The 20,331-nt window shown below is 35.6% G+C and overlaps 1 protein-coding gene across 4 annotated transcripts in view; it reads left to right on the top strand.

The window, feature by feature from the left end:
- The window catches only part of RALGAPA2 (Ral GTPase activating protein catalytic subunit alpha 2), a 316,937-nt gene that overhangs the window by 109,531 nt on the left and 187,075 nt on the right, over window positions 1-20,331 (top strand). For 3 of the 4 annotated variants that reach the window (XM_033094558.1, XM_033094556.1, XM_033094557.1), the window contains exons 16-20: window positions 815-979; window positions 4,679-4,819; window positions 10,983-11,120; window positions 12,622-12,719; window positions 19,288-19,378. In XM_033094558.1, the coding sequence (XP_032950449.1) occupies window positions 815-979; window positions 4,679-4,819; window positions 10,983-11,120; window positions 12,622-12,719; window positions 19,288-19,378 (633 nt within the window). The remainder of the gene's footprint in view (window positions 1-814; window positions 980-4,678; window positions 4,820-10,982; window positions 11,121-12,621; window positions 12,720-19,287; window positions 19,379-20,331) is intronic. The other variant, XM_033094559.1, reaches the window with a different exon arrangement.

Here is a 20,331-nt window from a genome sequence, read left to right as displayed (position 1 = left end):
GTTGCCTTGTTCTAAAAACAGATTTAAATATTCATTATAGAAAATTTGCCTTCTAAGTATTGGACTTGTAGAAACAAAATACACTCTCAGTGGAACCTGGGTGTGAAAACAAGCCACAAGTCAGGTGGCAGCCACTGGCTACATCGTACCTGCGCAGAAATCTCTTAGTGTCTCATTCTCTTTTCTCCGGTATTTCTTTTGGATCCTTGACCACTCATTTGAAATATTTGTCCAGAGCAATATGAGAGGAAAGAAGAGAAGTTTAATCACAGAGCTGAAATATTACTATTTTACAGCTTTGCTGAAATAGGATGTATTATTTGTAGATTTTCATTTTTCTTGCTCATTTGACTGACTAATTAGAGTACATAGGCATAAATTTCTCTTGGGCATTTGTGGAGAGGTTGGCGCCTATAAGATGGTGTACTGTTCTAAAATCAGGATCTCTAATTTTCTGGTTTATAAAAGTTTTTGGAATGTTTTGGGAGCAGTGGTGTAACTTCCTTTGATATTGTTCTTATATTGAGAAAGGTCTATTAATGTTTTTGTATATTAGAGTGAATACTAACTGTGAGTCAATTTTGATGAGACTATTGGAGATGCTTGAAAAAATACTTTAGCAACAGGGACTTTTAGATGTCCGATATATGAATAACTTCCTAAATTACAATATAAGGAAATGGTACCTAATTTGCCACAACACAAACTGCTGATTATACATAATCGTAGGTATGAAATTTGCTGAGCAATATAGGCTATGAAATGAACAATGAATTCAGCCTTTAGATTCTTTTTCTTGTCTTACATGAATCAGGCTGCGTTCTAGATTCTCAGAAAGGAACCACTGTGGGAAGATCCTTTTCTCTCAGCTGGCGGAGCCACCCAGATGTGACCGAGCCAATGCGATTTAGGAGTGCAACCACATCTGGGGCACCAGGAGTTGAGAAAGCAAGAAATACTGTTCGCCAAAAAGCAACCGGTAAATATTTATTTGAATATTTCCCAGAGGTCTAGTTGCTATCTAAAATGGAATTATATGAGTAAAATGTTGTAAGAATTTTAAAATTCTCAGAACTTAAATACTGATCTTTTATTTATTAAATGAGATGTTTCGGTATCTTTTTAACTTTCTGTTCTGATCACTTCTCAAATCAGTTGATATTTATTTCTAAATCCTTCATTATGAAAAAGAACTTGAGGTGTTAATACTGAATGAGATATTTGTGCAAAAGAGAAAATGGATGTTTTGGTTGAACTTTCAGGAAAATAAATTCTTAGTAATCACACAATTAGTTGCATTATTGTTGTTGTTGAACATATTAATTTTGAGAGAGTGTGGCAACTTGTTCCAGCAACGAAAAGTAGAATAATGCACTTAGTTTTCAGGACTAGATGGAGACGTTTAAATTTTTTACATCTTTGGAGAATTGAGCTTTCCATGCCTATAGATGTTGTCCTTACAGCCTGTTAGGATAAACAAGAACTTGACCAAGAACCCTGTTAATCAGACTGCTTTGCTATACTTTACTCTTAAAACAAAAAGAGAAATCTTTTAAAAAGTAAACTTATATCCAGTATTTAATGAAAAGAAATAAAGCGCTGCTCCCCCCACCCTTCCTGCCCGTCCCAGTGACTTTGAGGCTTTAACTTAAGTTTAAAACAAATTTATCTGAGTTCTCTGTAGTGTTTCACATCAGTAATGCCATGCAATTGTAATTGATATTCAGCATGTTGACTGTAGAAAGTCACAATATCCTCTGGTCATAATCAGAGATTTATTTATACTTAGCATGTTTTATAGTGCTTAGTAAAGGCTTAGAATCCTGTTGGAGTTTTATTATGAAAATATATTATACCTTAACCCTAACTGTCTCGTGCTTTTTTTCTATAGCATCTGTTGGTAATTATCACCTTATTTGAATTCACCTCCCATTCTACTTCCTGCTTTCCTCCGTCAGCTTCCCTGAGGAGAGACCTTATTCCTGATAACAGGCAACTTTTGGGAAGACTTATTCACTGATTTCCTGTCTCATCCCACCTCCTAAAAACTCCTTTCTCCATCTCTGGATCTTTAAAAGAAAGGAATCTGAATAGAAGTTTATGATAAAGGTGGAATCATGCCTGAGCTGTTCAGACTTCCTGCTGTCCCTCATAACCCTTGAATTACTATACTAAAAGTGATCATTCATAACACTTTTTAAAAACTTTTTTCTCACATTTTAATGAGTAGCAAATTATTGGACATTGCATGTTTAGTATACCACTATTTGGCTAAAACACAGCCATAGAAGTGATTGCATCTTAGTTTCTCAACAGATATTTTAGACCAACAATATTGTAGAGACACCGGTACGTTTTAGAAATTCCTCAGCACATTTATGCCAGTGAGGTTTTGCGTGTCAGTGTCCTCAGGTGTCTGAAAAGCCATGGTATTGCAAAAATATGAATTTTTACAAAATCACATAAAGGTATTTGGAGTATGTCACTTAAAAACCATAAACCCGGCATTTGTAGGATTAATTAAATTAAAAACACTTGAAACTATAACCTGTAAAATATAATGAAGATGAGAGCTATTGAGTTGGACAGATCTATTATCTTTTTGTATTTTATACACTCATAGGTATAGATAAAATATATATATATGCATATATATATATTTCCTATTTTATTTTGTATTTCTAAAAATCATAAAATATTATGAATCTTTTTTGTTGCCTGTGAAAGCAATGGTCTTTGAAGATTTTATTATATCATACTGTTTTATAAAATGGATCTCTATAAACTAAATATTAGTGTTTCTATAATTTTTACATTGTGTAATAATTCACTTTATGTCTTTTAAAAAGGCCCAGAATATTTTTATGGTAGATTTTGATTTGTGTAGAGGCCACCTTTAATGAGAGAATGGCTCATGAAGTTAGTTTTTGCTACTTTTAGCATTCAGATGTTTATTATAGAGGGCCCATATGAAATTGATTTTTTTCCCAATCCCAATAAGAAAATAATTTAAGACTAGTTTATTATGATTTGCCCCACAGAGTACTCTTAGTTTGAGGAAATGTCAGTGATTGTGGCAAGAGGGAAATAGAAAATAAGCAATTGCAGGGTAGGGAAATGACAGTTTAACAGAGAATACACTAGTTTGTAACTTACAAGGACTGGCAAGGAGAGTCTTAAAGAATTATAAAGTACAACTTTGTTCCTGAGTGAAAATGATGCTTAAATTTTAGATGTTTAAAATTAGTGATTAAAACAAATTAATTTCCACACAAAATAATTATTCCGTATTTTATTATTTCTAAAGTATCTAGTGATCAATTTTGGAAAAATGCACAATTACTTGATTTACAGAAGGAAAACTTCTTAAAACAACATTCAAATGAAGCATCTCTGACATTGAGAAACGAACAGATCTTTTCAGTCAGTCAGTTTGATGTTTACATGGAAGTCGTTTTCACTTAAATATTATCTTACACATTTGTGAATTATAATATAATTGCATTGCAGATAGTCCTTCAGAACTGGGAATTAGAACTGGGAATACTGATGGCCAAAGGATGGAGGAAAAGACACGAAAGCAAAAAGTTTGTTTCACTTTTTGAAAATGTGTCACTACTGTTTGTAGTTCTATTTCATTAATGTTAAAATCATGTAAAGACAATAAAAACAGCATGTAAACCTTTATATTTTTGTTTTAAAGATAAAACTGATTTTACTGATGGTGGTTTCATATATATGAGGCATATTCTCTTCCAGTGTTCATCCATTTTCTCAAATGGTCATTTTACTAGCAGTATATACAGAGGGAGCCAAAAACATGTATACACATTTTAAGAAAGGAAAATTGTATTAAAATTGTAATACTCAATATATACCGATAACAAAAGATGAATACAAGTCACACTTGACTTCTGCAATTATAAGAGGTGCTCAAAGTGGTTACCATCAGTGTCCAGACACTTCTGATTATGGCGAACTACTGCTTGAGCAACGTTGACCAAAGTGTCCACTTGTGTACACTTTTTTTGGCTCCCCCGGTAGAAAACTTAAGAGTACCATAAAGTTCACAGTAGGAAATTATGGATTTAATAAGAAATGTGATATAAAAGGATGGGTTCCGTGGAGATTTTTACATTTTTTCCGCTTATCAAATCTTTTAATATTCAACTTGATTTTTATATGTTCTTAAGCTTTTAGGATATTTAATTTACTAAATGATTTGCTTTTGAATACAGTCATCTCTCAGTAAACTAATTTTTGAAATATTTGTTATTTATAGAACAATTTTAATCTTAGGCTAGATTTTCCCTCCCTCACCAAGGTCTTTTTGTTTGTATTCTTTAGAAAGGGAAAACTGATTATAATGTCTGCCCAAATAAGCAACCCAAGTGCGAATCTGATACACAGCAGAGGACAAGGAAAGACTAAACATGTAAAGCATTCTAAAATAAGATTGATTATTTGCGAATTGCCCATTCTCCCATGTCATCAGAATGACTGAAAGTTGGCTGTATTTAGAGACTTTGATTAAATACTGTGCTTTGTACTGACTGCCTTTAAAGTTTAAAATGACCCTCTTTACATATTTAAAGAGAGCCCAGAAAAATAATAATGAAAAAGAAGTGAAAGATCTGATGTTCTTCTGACATAATTATTACTTTATCTCTCCTGGAAGCTAAGCGAAGCCAGTCTATCAGCAACTGTGTCTACCTTTCTGAGGCTTTGCCCGCCACTAAAAGCGTCCCGCTCCTCCTTCACACCGTGAGCTCTCTCTTACCTGGTCTCTCTTACTCTTCTTGCTCTCACAGGCTGTCAGGTACTGTAATTCTGTCTCATGTGTCCGTCAGTGTTCCCCGGCTTCTCCCGCTTGCCTCTGGGCCTTGCTTCCTTTGTTAATATCCCCACATCACGCATGCGTGCCTGGGCATTGCAATTTTCAATGAATATTAATAATTGTTTTTATGGAGTTAGACGTTTAGTACCTAGTAGATAGTTAAAAAAAAAAACAATTGTAATACCACTGGTCTTTGCATTCTTAATTAAGAAGGATAAGAGAATTTTGTGACCCATAGTTTTTAATAGGGGAAAACAGTGATTCCTGGTATAGTGTCTATACAGTTCCTAGAGAACGGAAGGGGATTTTCATAAAACTTTGATCAGTTTATACAGATTCATACTGATTATTGAGATTTGAGTTAAAAAAAAAAAAAGTGTTAAAAAGTGCTAATTTTCCAAACAAAGAAACATTGTTTCTGCGCTTCAGCCAAATAAAAATGAGGTTTACACACAGTATGTTTTCTGTATTAAGATGTTACAGCACCAAAAGTAATTTTTGGCATAGATACCTAAAGAAAAGGATTTATTTTGCTCTACAGTGAATAATTAGGTCTACATCTACTTGTTTTTCAGTGATTCTAAGATGAAATGAATTTTTTTACTAAAGAGGGAAATATTTTCATTGTTTTTTATTTTCAGAAAGATGGCTTTATAAATTAGTATTTATTTAATATTGGCAATAGCCTGATTGTGGCTTTCTGTAGCACTAAATAGTGTCGTACTGATTTAGTGTCATAGTGTCATATTGTGGTTTTAGTAAAGCAAAATTAAAGCTTAATTCTCCTGAAGAGTGTTAAATATCAGGTTATTTAATTTACAGAATATGAGGAAAGAAGATAGTTTTATTAAGAGTAAGGACAATGGTTCTTAAAAAATTGTTTTTTCCTAGTAAATACCAAGGGTAAAAAACAGTACGAATGATTCATGGGAAGATGGGCACCAGTCAATTAAATTACTGATGCCCATTAACTGTTTGATAATTTGGTTTTCAAAAAAATGCTAATGCCTAGAGATGATTCGCAAAGTATTTTAAGTAGTTTTGTTTTCTATTTGGCTGATATATGTGGTATATCCAAAAAGAATATTTTTCATGGTTTAGAGTTTTCGTTTTCCATAGTCCATTTTCCTCCCATATTGTTTCATTTAAGTTTTTTACTAGTTTGTCCAGAATATGTAGTCAGAAGAAAACTCTTCCTGTTAGTAATCTCATTTTAGAAACTTTTTTCTCATTCATTATTATATTGTAGTTTACTCAGATTCTTAATTCCCATGTATACTTACCCAGTTCCCACAGAAGCTGAATATGATTTAGAGCCGTGGTTCTCAATTGGGGAGGAGTTTGCCCCTGAGGGAACATTTGGCAATGTCTAGAGACATTTTTGGTTGTCACGAATGGGGCAGTGGGTGGGGAGCCAGGGATGCTGCTCAACATCCTATAATGTGCAGGACAGTCTTCATCACAAAGAATTATCTGACCCGAAATATCAGTAGTGCTGAAGTTGAGAGACACTGATTTAGAATGAAATGATGCAGGCCACACTGGGTCTGTGTTTTCCTACCTTTGCCATCCTTATTCCTGGTTTGATAGCACAAGGGGTAAAGGGGCTTAGCAGTATAGTGACTTTGAGAGAACAATCTGCTGTTTGCTCTATTTCATCTGACAACTAGAGTAATGAGCTCTGCCTTAATCTGATACATTTGTTCTTTACTGTTAAAGTGATGCCATTGTACTTCCTGACTGTTCTATCAAGAGACTGGGCCAAGAGTAATGCATATCAGTCCTCAGTCTAGATCGTACCCTCTCCACTGGTTGACACAATAGACTATTAAATTTGTGCTCCAATTTAAATCCTAATGTGTTGGCATATCTTGCTAACCTGTTGCTAAATATAGATAAAGATAGGTAGACATCCACCTATACATAATATGCAGACACTTCTAATGTTGACTTTCTGGCCACAGGTTCTTTACTATAAAAATCATTGCTAATTTTGTTTTCGTTTAAGTTAACATTTTTTGTTTTTGTTTCTAATCTATATAACTATTCAACTCACCAAATTGTGTTAATAATATAAACAATAGAGAATTGTCAGCCACTATTATATCTTACTCTGATCCCTTTGAGACTCTTTATTTGACTTTTGAGAAAGTCACCACCACCTGTAGGCCATTAATATAAATAGCTACATAAACAAACATAGAGGTAGAACTGGCAATTTCAGTAATTACCCCTTTTCTCCTTTGTGGAAACAGTTCTTTCCAGCTGTTTTGCAATTTTAACTGCTTTTATGTTGGGACATTTATCAGTCTGTAGTGCTTAAAGGCCATGCAGATGGTAGATTTTATTTTTTTGTTTAGGAACATTGTAATAGTAATTACAGAATTGGAGATCTTCCCTCATTCTAAAAGAGACTTAATGGGACCTAATTGAAAGCCTCACTTAGCTGTTTCTGCATCTGTTTCTCTGGCTTCCAGGTAGTACTTCCTGAGCTTGTTGTCAGGGTCCAGACTTATACACCTTTGGACCTTGTGGGAAACTTCAAAATGCTAAGTTGATTTACATTTTATAAAATCTTGTGATTTTATAGGGTCAAGCTGGTATCCTGCACAATGCTTTTTAAGTTAGGAACTTACTACTAATTTTGCTTATGCAATCTTGTATGAGTGGTAAATGGAACCCAGAATTTTGGTAATTGAAGAATGAATCTTACTCAATTTAATAAGGTTGATTAAGGAAGCCTTAGATTAAATAAAAAGTGAGTGAAATTGTTTTTAAAACTAGTCAGACATCTGGAATAAATAGAAGTTTCTGAAGGGTTTACACACTTAATTTAATCATACTGATTCTTCTCAGTGGGAAAAAATGAAATTAGGTAACCCTTATTTGATCATTTTTCTAGTGTTTTGAATGGAGCTTTAGAAAGCAATGATTTAGTAACGGTACTGTGTTACTTACATTATCAAGCTAGCAAGTGCATTTAAAATTTGGTGGATTGGGTTAGCTATGCTTGAGAGAAAGTGAATGATATGGTATAGATTTAGCTCTCTGAAGTGATTCAGATAGAAATTGTGTGATATTCAAAACAAAGCATGCATTAGACTTCCCAGAATTTATAATGCAATTTTTATATAACTTAGATTGTTCTTTTTCTATTTTGAATATCAGATAATCCTGTATCTTGATATGTGCACATCAGTGTTAACGTGGTTTTAAATTTGTTATGAAAGAGTAACTCCTACAACTGAAACTGGAGAATGGGAGCAGCTTTAATGTTAGTTACTCTGTCTTAACAAATAAAAAACCAGCAGAGGGAGCTCAAGAACTGTTTATTTTTTGTTTTTTGTTTTTTGAGCTCAAGAGTTGTTTTTCAGTTTGTTTGGTTTTGTTAAGGAAAAGTATCAAGAAACTATTTTTGATATTCATTTATTCATTTATACAAAACACATATTGAGTATATACTTACTACAAAGTATGAGAAAAGGCCAAGAAATGTACATTTATAAATCAGGGAATTGGGTTTAAATTGCGGGATAGGGAGAACTTAAAATTATTTTTTTCACGCTGTGTCACTTAACAGTCAACTACAGGAAAAGCTCAGGACTCCAGTAACACAACAGCCCCCACAGCACATTTGACACTGTGATTCTCCCATTCCTTCCCATCCTCATCGTGGATGCTCCCACTCTCACCACTTCTGGTGGTTTCCACAGGCTTGGACTTTCTCCATCTGAGAAGCCCCTGCCAACAGTTTTACAAAAACAAAGCCTTAAAGCTGCATTAGGCCAGCCTGTTGGGAAGGCAGACCAGCTGGTGATGGCAGGCTCTTTGTGCGTCTGTTGTGTTGAGGACCGGTGGGGACACTCCAATTTGGAAGCCATGGTGCTGTGGCTGTGTTGCATCCCACCAGATGGCGATGTTTTTTATCTTTAAAAAGATGCTGCCAGTGTTGGCCCAGCTCTTGTTTCTTCTCATAGTCCAGTAACCAGCATCTTCTTGTTTTTGGCATCAGATTTAAGTGAGTAAAACCACTCTCCCCATTATCCATAAAAACTGGCACTTGCCAATTATTTTTTAGAGAATTAGGAAGCTCTTGGGCTCCCTCTATTGGTATTGGATTAACAAGTAGGTTCGTTAACGAATATAAACTCTTCCTAGAAGGTTTCAGTGTCTTGCATAATTAGAATAAACAATGAAAGAAGACAGCCGAAATGGGCTGCCCCCATGGTATTTGGCTTCTGTTGCCTAATGCTGACGAAGTAGACCCATGAAAAGGGCTTAGTCCATGTTTGGGGATGTGTGGGTTGATCACACATGTGTACATAGGTCTTGTGTTTCTCTGTAGGAACATGAGCAATTCTCAGCTCTTCCGAGCACAGATAACCTGGAAAGACAAGGCTTTAATGAGTCTGTCTGCTCTTGTACCTTGGCCTTCCTTTTGCTTATACCCTAAGTTCAGCTTCCCATTACGATCTAAATTTAGACTGTGACCTAGTACTGTGAATTATAAGTGAAGGATCATACAAATTTCATAGTTTTGAGGTCTTATAACTTGTGTCAGCATACTTTAAATGGAATTTTTATTTGGATAGTATAAATAAAGTAGCAATCCTTTGTTGAAATACTGCTTCTCACATTTAGAATCTTCCTACATACAACGTTTTGGTTATGGCAATCCAGCGCTTTGGTTTGTGGCTCAGATTAAAGAGTTATACAGAGGGTGGCACACTGGCAGTAAGTCTTATTTCAGGTCAGGAATTGGGTGACACTGCCAGGTAAGATAATACAGACTGAATTTTGATTAGTCTTTTCTTTGAAGGAGTGAGGCTAGCTAAACATTTTGGAAAATGTGATGTTATAGTTCTATGGATGTAAAGTTTCATGACCACATTCGTGAGTGTGGACTCTGGAGAGGGATGCGGTGGTAGGGTTCACAGGCAGGACCACATGGCAAGTCCAGGAGGAGGAATGTTCAGGCAGTATGGGAGGGAAGAAGAGGGGAGTAGGTGTGAGGTTAGCACAGAGGAGTGAGCTGTAGGAGGGAGACAGCACCAGCTGCCCAGTAGACTGGGGTTGCAGGGGACATCAGTAAGTGAGAGCTCCTTGTGGGGAGTCAGGTCTGTGGGGCAAGATCCAGGAGAACCCTGTAATCGCTGTGAGAAGCACAGGCTTGGGGCTGTACAATGATGGGCCTGGGCAGGAGAGGAGTGGCGCAGGCAAATCTTTGTTTTAGAGGGATCTCTCTGGGGCCACAGAGAGGATCGATATGAGGGTGGCAAGAAAAGGGGGACAGTGACCAGTTAGGAGGTTATTGCAACAACCTAGGCAAAAGGTGATGCAACTCCAGAGGTGTGATTCTAGGTAGAGAGGGTGGTGTGATCTTCCAGTGCCTTGGGTTGCCTTTGGAGATTAAAATGAACCATGAAGTTTAGAAATGAGCTAGGAGGGAACTCATTCTCTAGGGGAATATAATTTGTAATAATGCTAGCTGTGATTATCCAGTGGTCAGTATTCATTTGTGGTTTTCTATTTTATGTCATATATATATTGATTCTCTAAAAAGACCAGTGGATCATTTTTGTACTTTAGTGATTAATTCAACATTGCATTTGGTAATATTAAGTAATTACAGTATTTTATTTTGAACAGTTGTGCATTTATTCGTTGAAATAAATAACAGAGTTGAAATTCCTGTGTTTCCATTTATCTTCCTTTAGAGAGAGAGAGAGTGTGTGCGCGCGCATATGAGTGTGTGTGTGTGTGTGTGTGTGCACATGCGCACACACACGCTACTTTCTACTCCCCTGAAATGTAAACGAGCCATTTCGTGTATCTCCTGGATCCCTCTGAAATTCCAAATGACTTTTACAGTTTTCAACTATTTCTGTGGCTTTTTCTCTTCTTTTTCTCCCCCTTCACTTAGATTAAAGTATAAAATGCTTTGTAGACTTGAAAACGTATTCTTGGAGTGGAATATTAGTGTTAACAAGTTTAGGAAACTTTATAATGTGATTATTTACTGCACAGTTTTTATGATGGAAAAGTACATCTAAAACTACATTTTTAAAATCAGTGTCTTAAGTGGTGAAATTATTTTTTTAAATCTTGAAATACATCCCTGCATGTTTTGTGTTAATGCCCACAGAAGTAGGAGAATGTCAGCTCTCAGAAAATGCACTTGTCGTCGATTCTGGCCACCTGGTGACAGAGCAGCAGCAGCCAATCTGTCGGAGTAGCAGCACACCTGATGTCACGGAGCCGCTGTGCTCGGAGTCTTCTCAGGGTACGGAGGAGCTTCAGTTATTAATGCGGAAGTGTAGAGTCTGCCTGGGAAGAAGCTACGTGTTGTGTTGCTGTCTACATTTGTTCTAACTCTGTCTCAGGGGAATTTCCTTTTTAGTTTATTGCAGGGATGTGATTTCTGGCAGTAAAATATTTTCATAATCTTTTTTAATACATTTATCTAAATTATATATCTACATATGTACAGTTTTTTTCAGTGTGACATGTTTGAGAAAGAAGTCCAGAGTGACTGGGTGGTTGGAAAGCAGAGAATGTTACACCAAGGTCAGGGAGAGCAGCAAGTTAGGGAGAAGGCAGGGCGGGATTCAGTGGATACGGAAATTGGCTCTACGGAGAGCCCCAAAAGTTGGCAGTGAGAATGGAAAGCAGCCTAGACTTGTGAGAAATTTTATTCGCAGCTTGTGGATTCTGCTGAGGTTGAAAATAATAACTCGTAATAGCATTAGTCCACACGTTTCTCCAACAAATTTCAGAGAGAACGGGGTGTGGAAAGCAGACGGTTAGACCTATAAACAGTGAAAAATGTATTTTACACCGAAAGCACGTTTAAATTGTGACTGGTATCAGTGAACATACTTACTCAGTTTAGTTTCATGAGTTAATTAAGAAATAACCAACCTTATTTATCTACAAGTTATCTCACAGTTCTTAATATCAGGGTCATGCTAAACTCATCAAATGAGCAAGGAAGCATTGCCTCTTGGAAATCCTCTTGAAATAAGAAAACACAATGAAAAGTAATTTAAGAAATGTATTATATGAAGATTTGCTATTCTCTGAAAGGTTTTTTGTGAGATTGTTGTGATTTTTTTTCCCCCTTATGTATTTGGTAGAACCCATCATTTGCTTGGAGTTTTCAAATTTTAAAATCGTTATAAGACTATTCAGATTTTCCTTTCTTATTTTGATTTTGATAAGTTTATTTTTCTAGGAATTTGTTCAACTCATGTATCTTTTTCAAATTTATTGGTCACAGGTTATCATAAAATCCTCTTTTGATCTTTTTAATATTTGCAGGCTTCGTGATGATAATCCCTTTTAAATTATTGATTCTGGATATTTGTTGTTTCTCTTACCAGTCTATTCTTCAGCAATACTGAGCCACCTCACTAGTTTCTTCTTCCTTTCAGCTCACCTGGCTAACTCAGGAAGCTTTTCTCAAGATCCCTTGCCCAGGTCCCCAGGCCAAGTCTTGTTGTTCCCCGCCCTTGCTAACATAATGTGCTAAGTGGATCTATTGGACACAGTGAGCAGCATTCAGTCCTCTCTCTGAAAAACTCTCTCTGTGCCAAACAGACCAGGTCTGTAGGGTAGACTTGTCCCATAGACTAACAGTTTGCCAGACCCATGACTTCTGTTTTTATATATCTTAGAATATCTACATTTAATAATAACCTATATATAAAACATTTTTTTCCAATTTTACTATCTGAAATATTCCTTCTGTTGATTTTTTTTTTTTTTTTTTGCCAAATCTCTAGGTCAAATGGTAGAAAATGCACAGAATTTGAGTTCTTCAGAGTCTAAGCCTATTCAAGACAATAAAGGATATGTGAAGAAAGAACATGAAGGAATAACAGTAAGATATTTTCAAACCAAATCACTTTGTCATTAAAAATAAACATTTAAGTTATTGGCCCAATAAATAAATTTATTAGTGGCAGTAATACTTTTCTTTTAAAAATATTTTCCGTTTAGACGGGTCATAAGCCCAAACAATCTTAAAAGCTTTTAAAGTCTTGCTTGCTTTCTCTGAAAATTATAGTCGCATTACAAAAATAGAAAAAAATAACATAAAATGGAATTTACCACCTGGTCTATATGTGGCATTCTGTATTTTTAATCAGGTATCCTTGCACTTCAAACATACATTCAGATTCCTGTTCCTGACATCATTTAGGTAGTAGCCTCCACCTGTCATGAGTTGTGAAATAAGTGAATTTCTGCAAAGATCTGTTATGGTTTTGTTTTGTTTTGTTTTTTTAATATGTGAAATAGCGTTTTTTTAAACAAATATAAAGTATAAAGAAGAAAATTTGAAGTAGCTCATAATTCATTTATGCAGATAACTCCTGTTTATTCCTTTTTTTTTTTTTTTTTTTTTTTTTTAAGAAGGGCACAGCTCACAGTGGCCCATGCAGGGATCAAACCAGCAACCTTGGTGTTATTAGCACCATGCTCCAACCAATTGATCTAACTAGCCACCCTGATATTTATTCATTTTTTTGAAAATGTGATATATATTCATAGAAAACTTAATCTTCACAGAAAGGTACAAAATAAAAAGAGAAAGCCTCTCCCTTGCCTGGAAAATAGCCAATGTAAAGTGTCTTCTGTATGTATTTTTTAAAAGGACATATGCCATCTTATATATGTATATATACCGTATTTTGCTGTATATTCCCCGAAAATAAGACCTAGCCGGACAATCAGCTCTAATACGTCTTTTGGAGCAAAAATTAATGTAAGACCCAGTATTGTATTAATATTATATTACATTATATTATATTATACCTGGTCTTATATAAGACCCAGTCTTATCTTATAGTAAAATAAAACCGGGTCTTATATTAATTTTTGCTCCAAAAGATACATTAGAGCTGATTGTCTGACTAGGTCTTATTTTCGGGGAAACATGGTACTGTGTTGCCCATATATCATTTGCATGCACATTTTTGGCCCAGACTTGCAAGGAAAAAAAATCTTTCGTTTTAATTTTCTAATTCAAATTTTTATTTGTTTCCATTTAAGTACTTGTTTTTTTTTTTATTATAAAGGAATTTTAGCATGTATTTTTTAACATATTATGGTACAAGAAATTTTATGTAACAAATAATTTAAAAACACAAGAACAGATATAAGGTACAAGAAGTTTTATGTACCGGTAACACATTTACGATATTTACACATCATAGAAGGCCAAGAAGTCTTCGTTGTAAGTTCAACAAAACAGTTATCGTATTCCAGGGTATTATTTTGCATATGGATATCGTTATTGATTTCTAGAGTTACACTTTTAACTCATAAGCATAAATAAAAGAATTAAAAACATTTATATAGTTACAGAATTAGTACCCATGAATAATGCACATGCTTATTTTTCCCTCACAAATTTGGGCAAAAAAGTGTGCATTATACACTGCAAAATATGGTATATTATGTATGTATATTTCAGCAATCACATAAAGACCCATAAATCCGTCACTTAGCACCACGCTCCAACCAGTTGATCTAACTAGCCACCCTGATATTTATTCATTTTTTTGAATATGTGATATATATTCAAAAAATATATACCATGGCTTTACGTGGCACTGCTTTGGCACGTAAATTCTTTCCTTGCCCCCTCAGAGAGCAGCATTTTCTTGACTTTGTGTTTATCATGCCCTTGCTTTGCTCTATATATGTATTAAATAATATATTCTTTACTTTCCATATTTTTAAAACTTTATAAAAGTGATATTATTGCTTTAGTGACTGAGTTATGTATTTTTAAGATTCATCCACATTGTGACAGTAGTTCATTTACTTTCCTCTGCTGTATGATATTTCATTGTGCTTATACCCCAGTTTATTTCCATTCTCTTGTTGATGGACATTTAGTTTGCTTCATCTTTTTTTTTTTAAGATTTTTTTTTTTTTATTTAATTGGGGAAGGGGAACAGGACTTTATTGGGGAACAGTGTGTGCTTCCAGGCCTGTTTTGCCAAGTCAAGTTGTTGTCCTTTCAATCTTAGTTGTGGAGGGTGCCGTTCAGCTTCCAGTTGTCCTTTCAGTCTTAGTTGCGGAGGGTGCAGCTCAGCTCCAGGTCCAGTTGCCATTGCTAGTTGCAGGGGGCGCAGCCCACCATCCCTTGCGGGAGTCGAGGAATTGAACTGGCAACCTTTTGGTTGAGAGCCCACTGTCCCACGTGGGAATAGAACTGGCAGCCTTCGGAGTTAGGAGCATGGAGCTCTAACCGCCTGAGCCACCGGGCCAGCCCTGCTTCATTTTTTTAAAATTAACGATGCTGTTGTGTACTTTCTTATATACGTTTCAAGAGCTACATGTTTAACGTTTTCTCTAGGGTGGAGTGCAATTCATGTATTCTACTTTACAAGAGAATATGCGTTTTCCGAAGTTGGTGCACCGTTATATTTGTGCCAGCAATGTGTAGAGTTGCCATTCATCCACATTCTTGTCAACACTTGCTATTGTCAGATTTAAAAAATTTTTATGAGTCAAGTGGGTGAAAATGGAATCTCATTTTTGTATTTTTCAGATTAATAATAAATTTTAAAGTCTTTCATATGTTCATTGAGTATGTGTGTTTCATCTGTGAAATGCCTAATGATGTCTTTATCATTTTCCTATTAATTTATCTTTCTCTCTTTATTTTGTACTAATTCTTTATATAGTCTGAATACTGATCCTATTTTAGTCTTTTCTGGCAAATATCTTCTTTAAGTACATAGCTTATATTTTCACTTTCTTTATGGTGGCTTGTTTTTTGATGAACAGAAGTTCTTAATTTTGCTATTCTTCTTTATCAACCATTTTATGGTTAGGTTTTATGAAAATTTTAAAATACTTACTCCACAGGGATAAAAAAATTACCTTATATTTTATAAGTGTTTGCATTTTACTTTACACATTTAAGTCTTTCCTCCATCTGGAATTGATTCTTATGTATAGATTGAGGTAGGGGTCCAATTTTCTTTTTTTCCCACATGGATAACTACAGTCCCAGGTCCATTTATTGAGTCCATTTTTCCCTTCATTGATCTGAAACGCTCCTTCTCTGTCATATGTGTAGTTTCCTGGTTGTGTGAGTCTTTATTTTAGTGCTTTTTATCTTGATTTATTGGTTACTTTGTTTCTCTGTACAGTACTAAAAAGTCTTAATTACTGGGGTTCTCCACCTTTCTCCCTTCCCCCTCTTTCTAATGGAGCTATTTTTCTACTATCTTTTGTCTTTTATTGTTGGTATTAACAAGTCTTCCATCCATCCTATTTGTTGTTTCTTGTTGTTATTTGTCCTTGTCCTTCAGTTTCACTATAGTATATCTAGGTACAGTTTCTTTTGGTTTATACATTTGTCCTTTTTGATATATGCTATGTGCCAGGTATCTGTGGATGTTGTCTTCCATTGTGTTTGGAAAATTGTTGGTAATCATTTCTTTGAATATTGCTTCTTTTTTGTTCTCTGTGCTCTTTCCTTCTGGAATTCTGGGTAGAAATGTATTTAGACTTTCTCATTCTGTCTTCTATGTCTTCTAAGCCCCTTTCGTATTTTCCATTTTCCTAGGCCCTCTAGGTAATTTACCAGATCCGTCTTTCATTCAGTTCAGTTCTCTCTTTACTCATTTGTAGTCTGCCGTTTAATACTTCCATTGAGATTTTAGTTCAGCAATTACACCCTTTGCTTCTGAAAGTTCAGGTTGATTCTTTTCAAGTATATCTGTAATTTCTAATCATCTCTTGTTGCTTGTTCATTTTTTGTGATTCTCATCTTTTATTCCTTTAAAATATCACGTTATAATTCTAAATTCTTTATCTGATTATCTGAAATCCTTGATTCTGAAGATTTCAAGAAATAGTTCTTGTTTCTGAGACTCTTGTACATGATTGAGTTCCAAGATGGCTGATCTTAATCTACAGAAAAGCTGCATGTCTGAAGTGATGGAGTTTCACCAGTACATTAGCATTTATTTTTTCCAAAAAGCAAGAAGTGCTACTTCAATCCTTTAGAGTCTTGCTTCTTTTGCCCCTGGCAATGGTAATATTAGATTTACCCTTGGGATAGCCAGCCCCATTTTACTGGCCTGATTTTTACTTGCTTTTGGGGGGTGTGTGGATCACTTGGAGATTTATTTTTCCTTTGAGTCCCAAATTGCAACCCAAATTTTTATGTAGTGTCTAGTTCTTTAGCTGGAGGACATTTCATTTCTCAGTCAGAAGTAGAAAAGCCTGCCTTCTGCTTTTCAGTTAAGGAAATATATGGGTACATTTCTATTATCACATTAGACATATATCATCCTTCTTTAAGGCTGTATAATATTTTTTCATATACTGTTGGTCTTCTTAATATTTTATTCATGGCCTACTTCTGTTTTTTAGCTTAATAATTTGTCTTTTAATTATACATCTTTGTCCCTACTTCTCATTTGTTTGCTTGTTTAATATTCATTCTTTTAGTTGGCTCATTGAATACAGGTGTTTTTATACACTCTACAATGAAGGACCTTAAATTTACATCTTCAGTCGTGGCTTTAGCCTCTGTCTCACTGTCCTAGATTTTGTTGCCTATTTATAGGACATTCTCTTTGGATTTTCAGCCCAAAGATGAAAATGAAGATATCAGAAATGTTCTCAAGTTTCTTTGTCATCCTTCCTTCCTTTGTCATCATTGTTTTCATGGTCCCCTAGATTCATATCCTTTTGTGATTTAATTTTATTCCACTGTACTATACAGCTGATTATAAGCTCTTATCTGTCATTCTGCAGAATTTTAATACTTTTCTTCTCCTTTTCTACCATTAAAAAACCTTATGTGCTCATTCCTGAGTCACCTTAACACTTCCTAGCAATTTTCTTCTTAACTCTAAACTATCCCACAGATAACTACTGGAATTTTCTTTCTGGTTATGTTTTTAATCACAATAAGCTATTGTCTAGAACATACAGTTGCTCATTTTGTCAATATTAGGTTGAAATTCCTAAACCTGATATTGAAGGGCAACTGGCAACTGCCTATTTAGAAGGCGGTCTGCATTTTCTTCTTTTTCCTCTTGATCTGACTGCCCTGCATGGCCTGCTAAAATTAGCTTCTTTTCCTGCACATAGAACTTGCTGATTACCACTCAGTGCTTCCTGCCTTGAGTCCCCTCCTGCCTTCTCTCTACCACTGTCTGTTGCCTTCTTGAACAGCTGTCCTGTAACTGTGAGCCAATTAAGGTAACATTTTATTCTGCATATCTTTTAGAGAGAGTTTATTTGCATATTTTGCTTATGTGCCTTGTAATCTTTTGTGGAATTTGTGTATGTTTTGTCTCTCCAAGCAAGGCATAAGTTTTAGAGGATGCTGATTGCCTCCCAATGTTTTTGTGCTCTGTATTTAACACAAGGTCCAGTGTTGAGCAGTGTTCAGGGAAGTCTGTTGCACATTGAACAAGGAAGGCACTGAGTAACCTTTAAAGAAGTCTGGGTGGACTTTATGCCTTCCCTTGTAGCACACTAACCATTCATGGGTAACTTAGGCCTTCTGCAGAATTGCATTTACTACATAGGAAGGTCTGACAATTAAGTTTGCGAACTCATCCTAGGAGAAGTGCTCTATACCTCATTGCTGAATATCACTACAGTCACTTTCGAAGTACTCCCCTGGGAAGCTGTGGGCTGACACCAGCACCTAGTCCACCTTTCAAAGCAATTTTGGAACTCTTTCTGGAATGACCATCGAAGCTGTAGTTGTATTACCCTTGATGTCCTGAATGTCATCAAAATGTCTTCCTTTCATATTTCCTTTATCTTCGGGTAAAGAAAGAAGTCACTGGGGGCCAGATCAGGTGACTAGGGAGTGTGTTCCAATACAGTTATTTGTTTACTGGCTAAAAACTGCCTCACAGACAGTGCCATGTGAGGTGGTGCATTGTCGTGATGCAAGAGCCATGAATTGTTGGTGAAAAGTTCAGGTCGTGTAACTTTTTCACGCAGCCTTTTCAGCACTTCCAAATAGTAAACTTGGTTAACTGTTTGTTTGCACCAGTTGGTGCAAATTCATAATGAATACGCCCTCTAATTTTAAAAAAATCGTTAGCAACATCGTTGCAACAAGTTCACGAACTTAATTGTCAGACCTGTATGTGTGCTGTGCAGAGAAAAGAGAGAACTTTAAAATAAATGATTTCCTTATGATTTGGCATTCTTTCTCAGTAGATCAGTTTAATTAGATGCCAGTTGACAAAGGAGAAGCCATAAATTTCAGATCTTGAGTAATTTGTAATTCAATTATAGTAATTTGTGAACACATATCCTTCAAATGGAAAATAGGACTCATTTTTTATTTGGTTGCTATTATTATTGTTTGCTTCTTTTTCTTTAGAAACGTGGACTTATAAAAATTAAAACCTTCCTGTAACAAATGCATTATTTCTTTTTGTCTGAAGATCTTAGTTCGAAGAAGCAGCAGCTCTGCTGAATTGGATTTAAAAGATGATTTGCAGTCGACGCAAGGAAAATGTAGAGAAAGACAGAAGAGTAAGTTCCAGGAAATGTGGTCTGTGTTCATCCAAATTAAGAATTAATGTATTTTATTTTATTTTTGCTTTCTAATTCAAGTTATATCTTATCATCTGAAGAGACATGGTTGTGAAATGGGACACTTTTATTCTTGGGATTTCAGGATTGATGGATGGTTAGTTCACAGGTCAGTTACTTGTGTCTTTGAGGCCTGCCTGTGTTTCCTACCCTGGGCCTTTTTCCAGGTGAGAGACACAGCTGAGGCTGATGGCTAGGTGAGCAGACAGGCCAAGAAGGAAAAATGCCCAGAAAATTCCCACAGGCTAGAAGCAAAAAGCTTCAGAAGTACATTGAGGTCAATAGTGTAAGTATTTAAAAATAAAGTTTTATTGGAATCCTGATATTATTATGTACTGTAAAAAGTGATCCTAATACTCTGCTTCCCTAAAGGCAGGTACTGAGCCACATCCTTCTCAGAGCAGCGAAGTAAACCGCTCCAGGGCAGTTCTTGTTAGGTATGGAGGAGCATTTCTTAGGCTCCCCCTTCAAGGCCCTGTTGGCTTAGAGTTGGGTGGCAATGAAGTCAGGAACCTAACAGATTGGTGACTGGGACAACTTTCAGTTTTTTGCAAGTGAAGAAAGGACAGCTGATTAGAAGCAGCAAGGCTGGGGACTGTCCGCAGATACAAAAAGCAGCTGGAAGAATGAGCAAACAAAAGGGTAGACACATAAAATTGTTATGAAGTAGACAGGAGACTTGGAGGAGTAGACTGTCTAGGTCTGTTTTGTGTCAGAGAAAAGAGCTCTATAAGGCTTAATACCGTGTTTTCCCGACAATAAGACCTAGCCAGACAATCAGCTCTAATGCGTCTTTTGGAGCAAAAATTAATAGTAAAATAAGACTGGGTCTTATATGATATATGATATGATATATGATATGATATGATATGATATGATACCAGGTCTTATAT

Source organism: Rhinolophus ferrumequinum, chromosome 23 (assembly GCF_004115265.2).
Source record: "Rhinolophus ferrumequinum isolate MPI-CBG mRhiFer1 chromosome 23, mRhiFer1_v1.p, whole genome shotgun sequence".
Taxonomy (NCBI): Eukaryota; Metazoa; Chordata; class Mammalia; order Chiroptera; family Rhinolophidae; genus Rhinolophus; species Rhinolophus ferrumequinum.
Note: the sequence above shows the minus strand (reverse complement) of the source record. Positions and strands in the feature narration are given on the sequence as shown.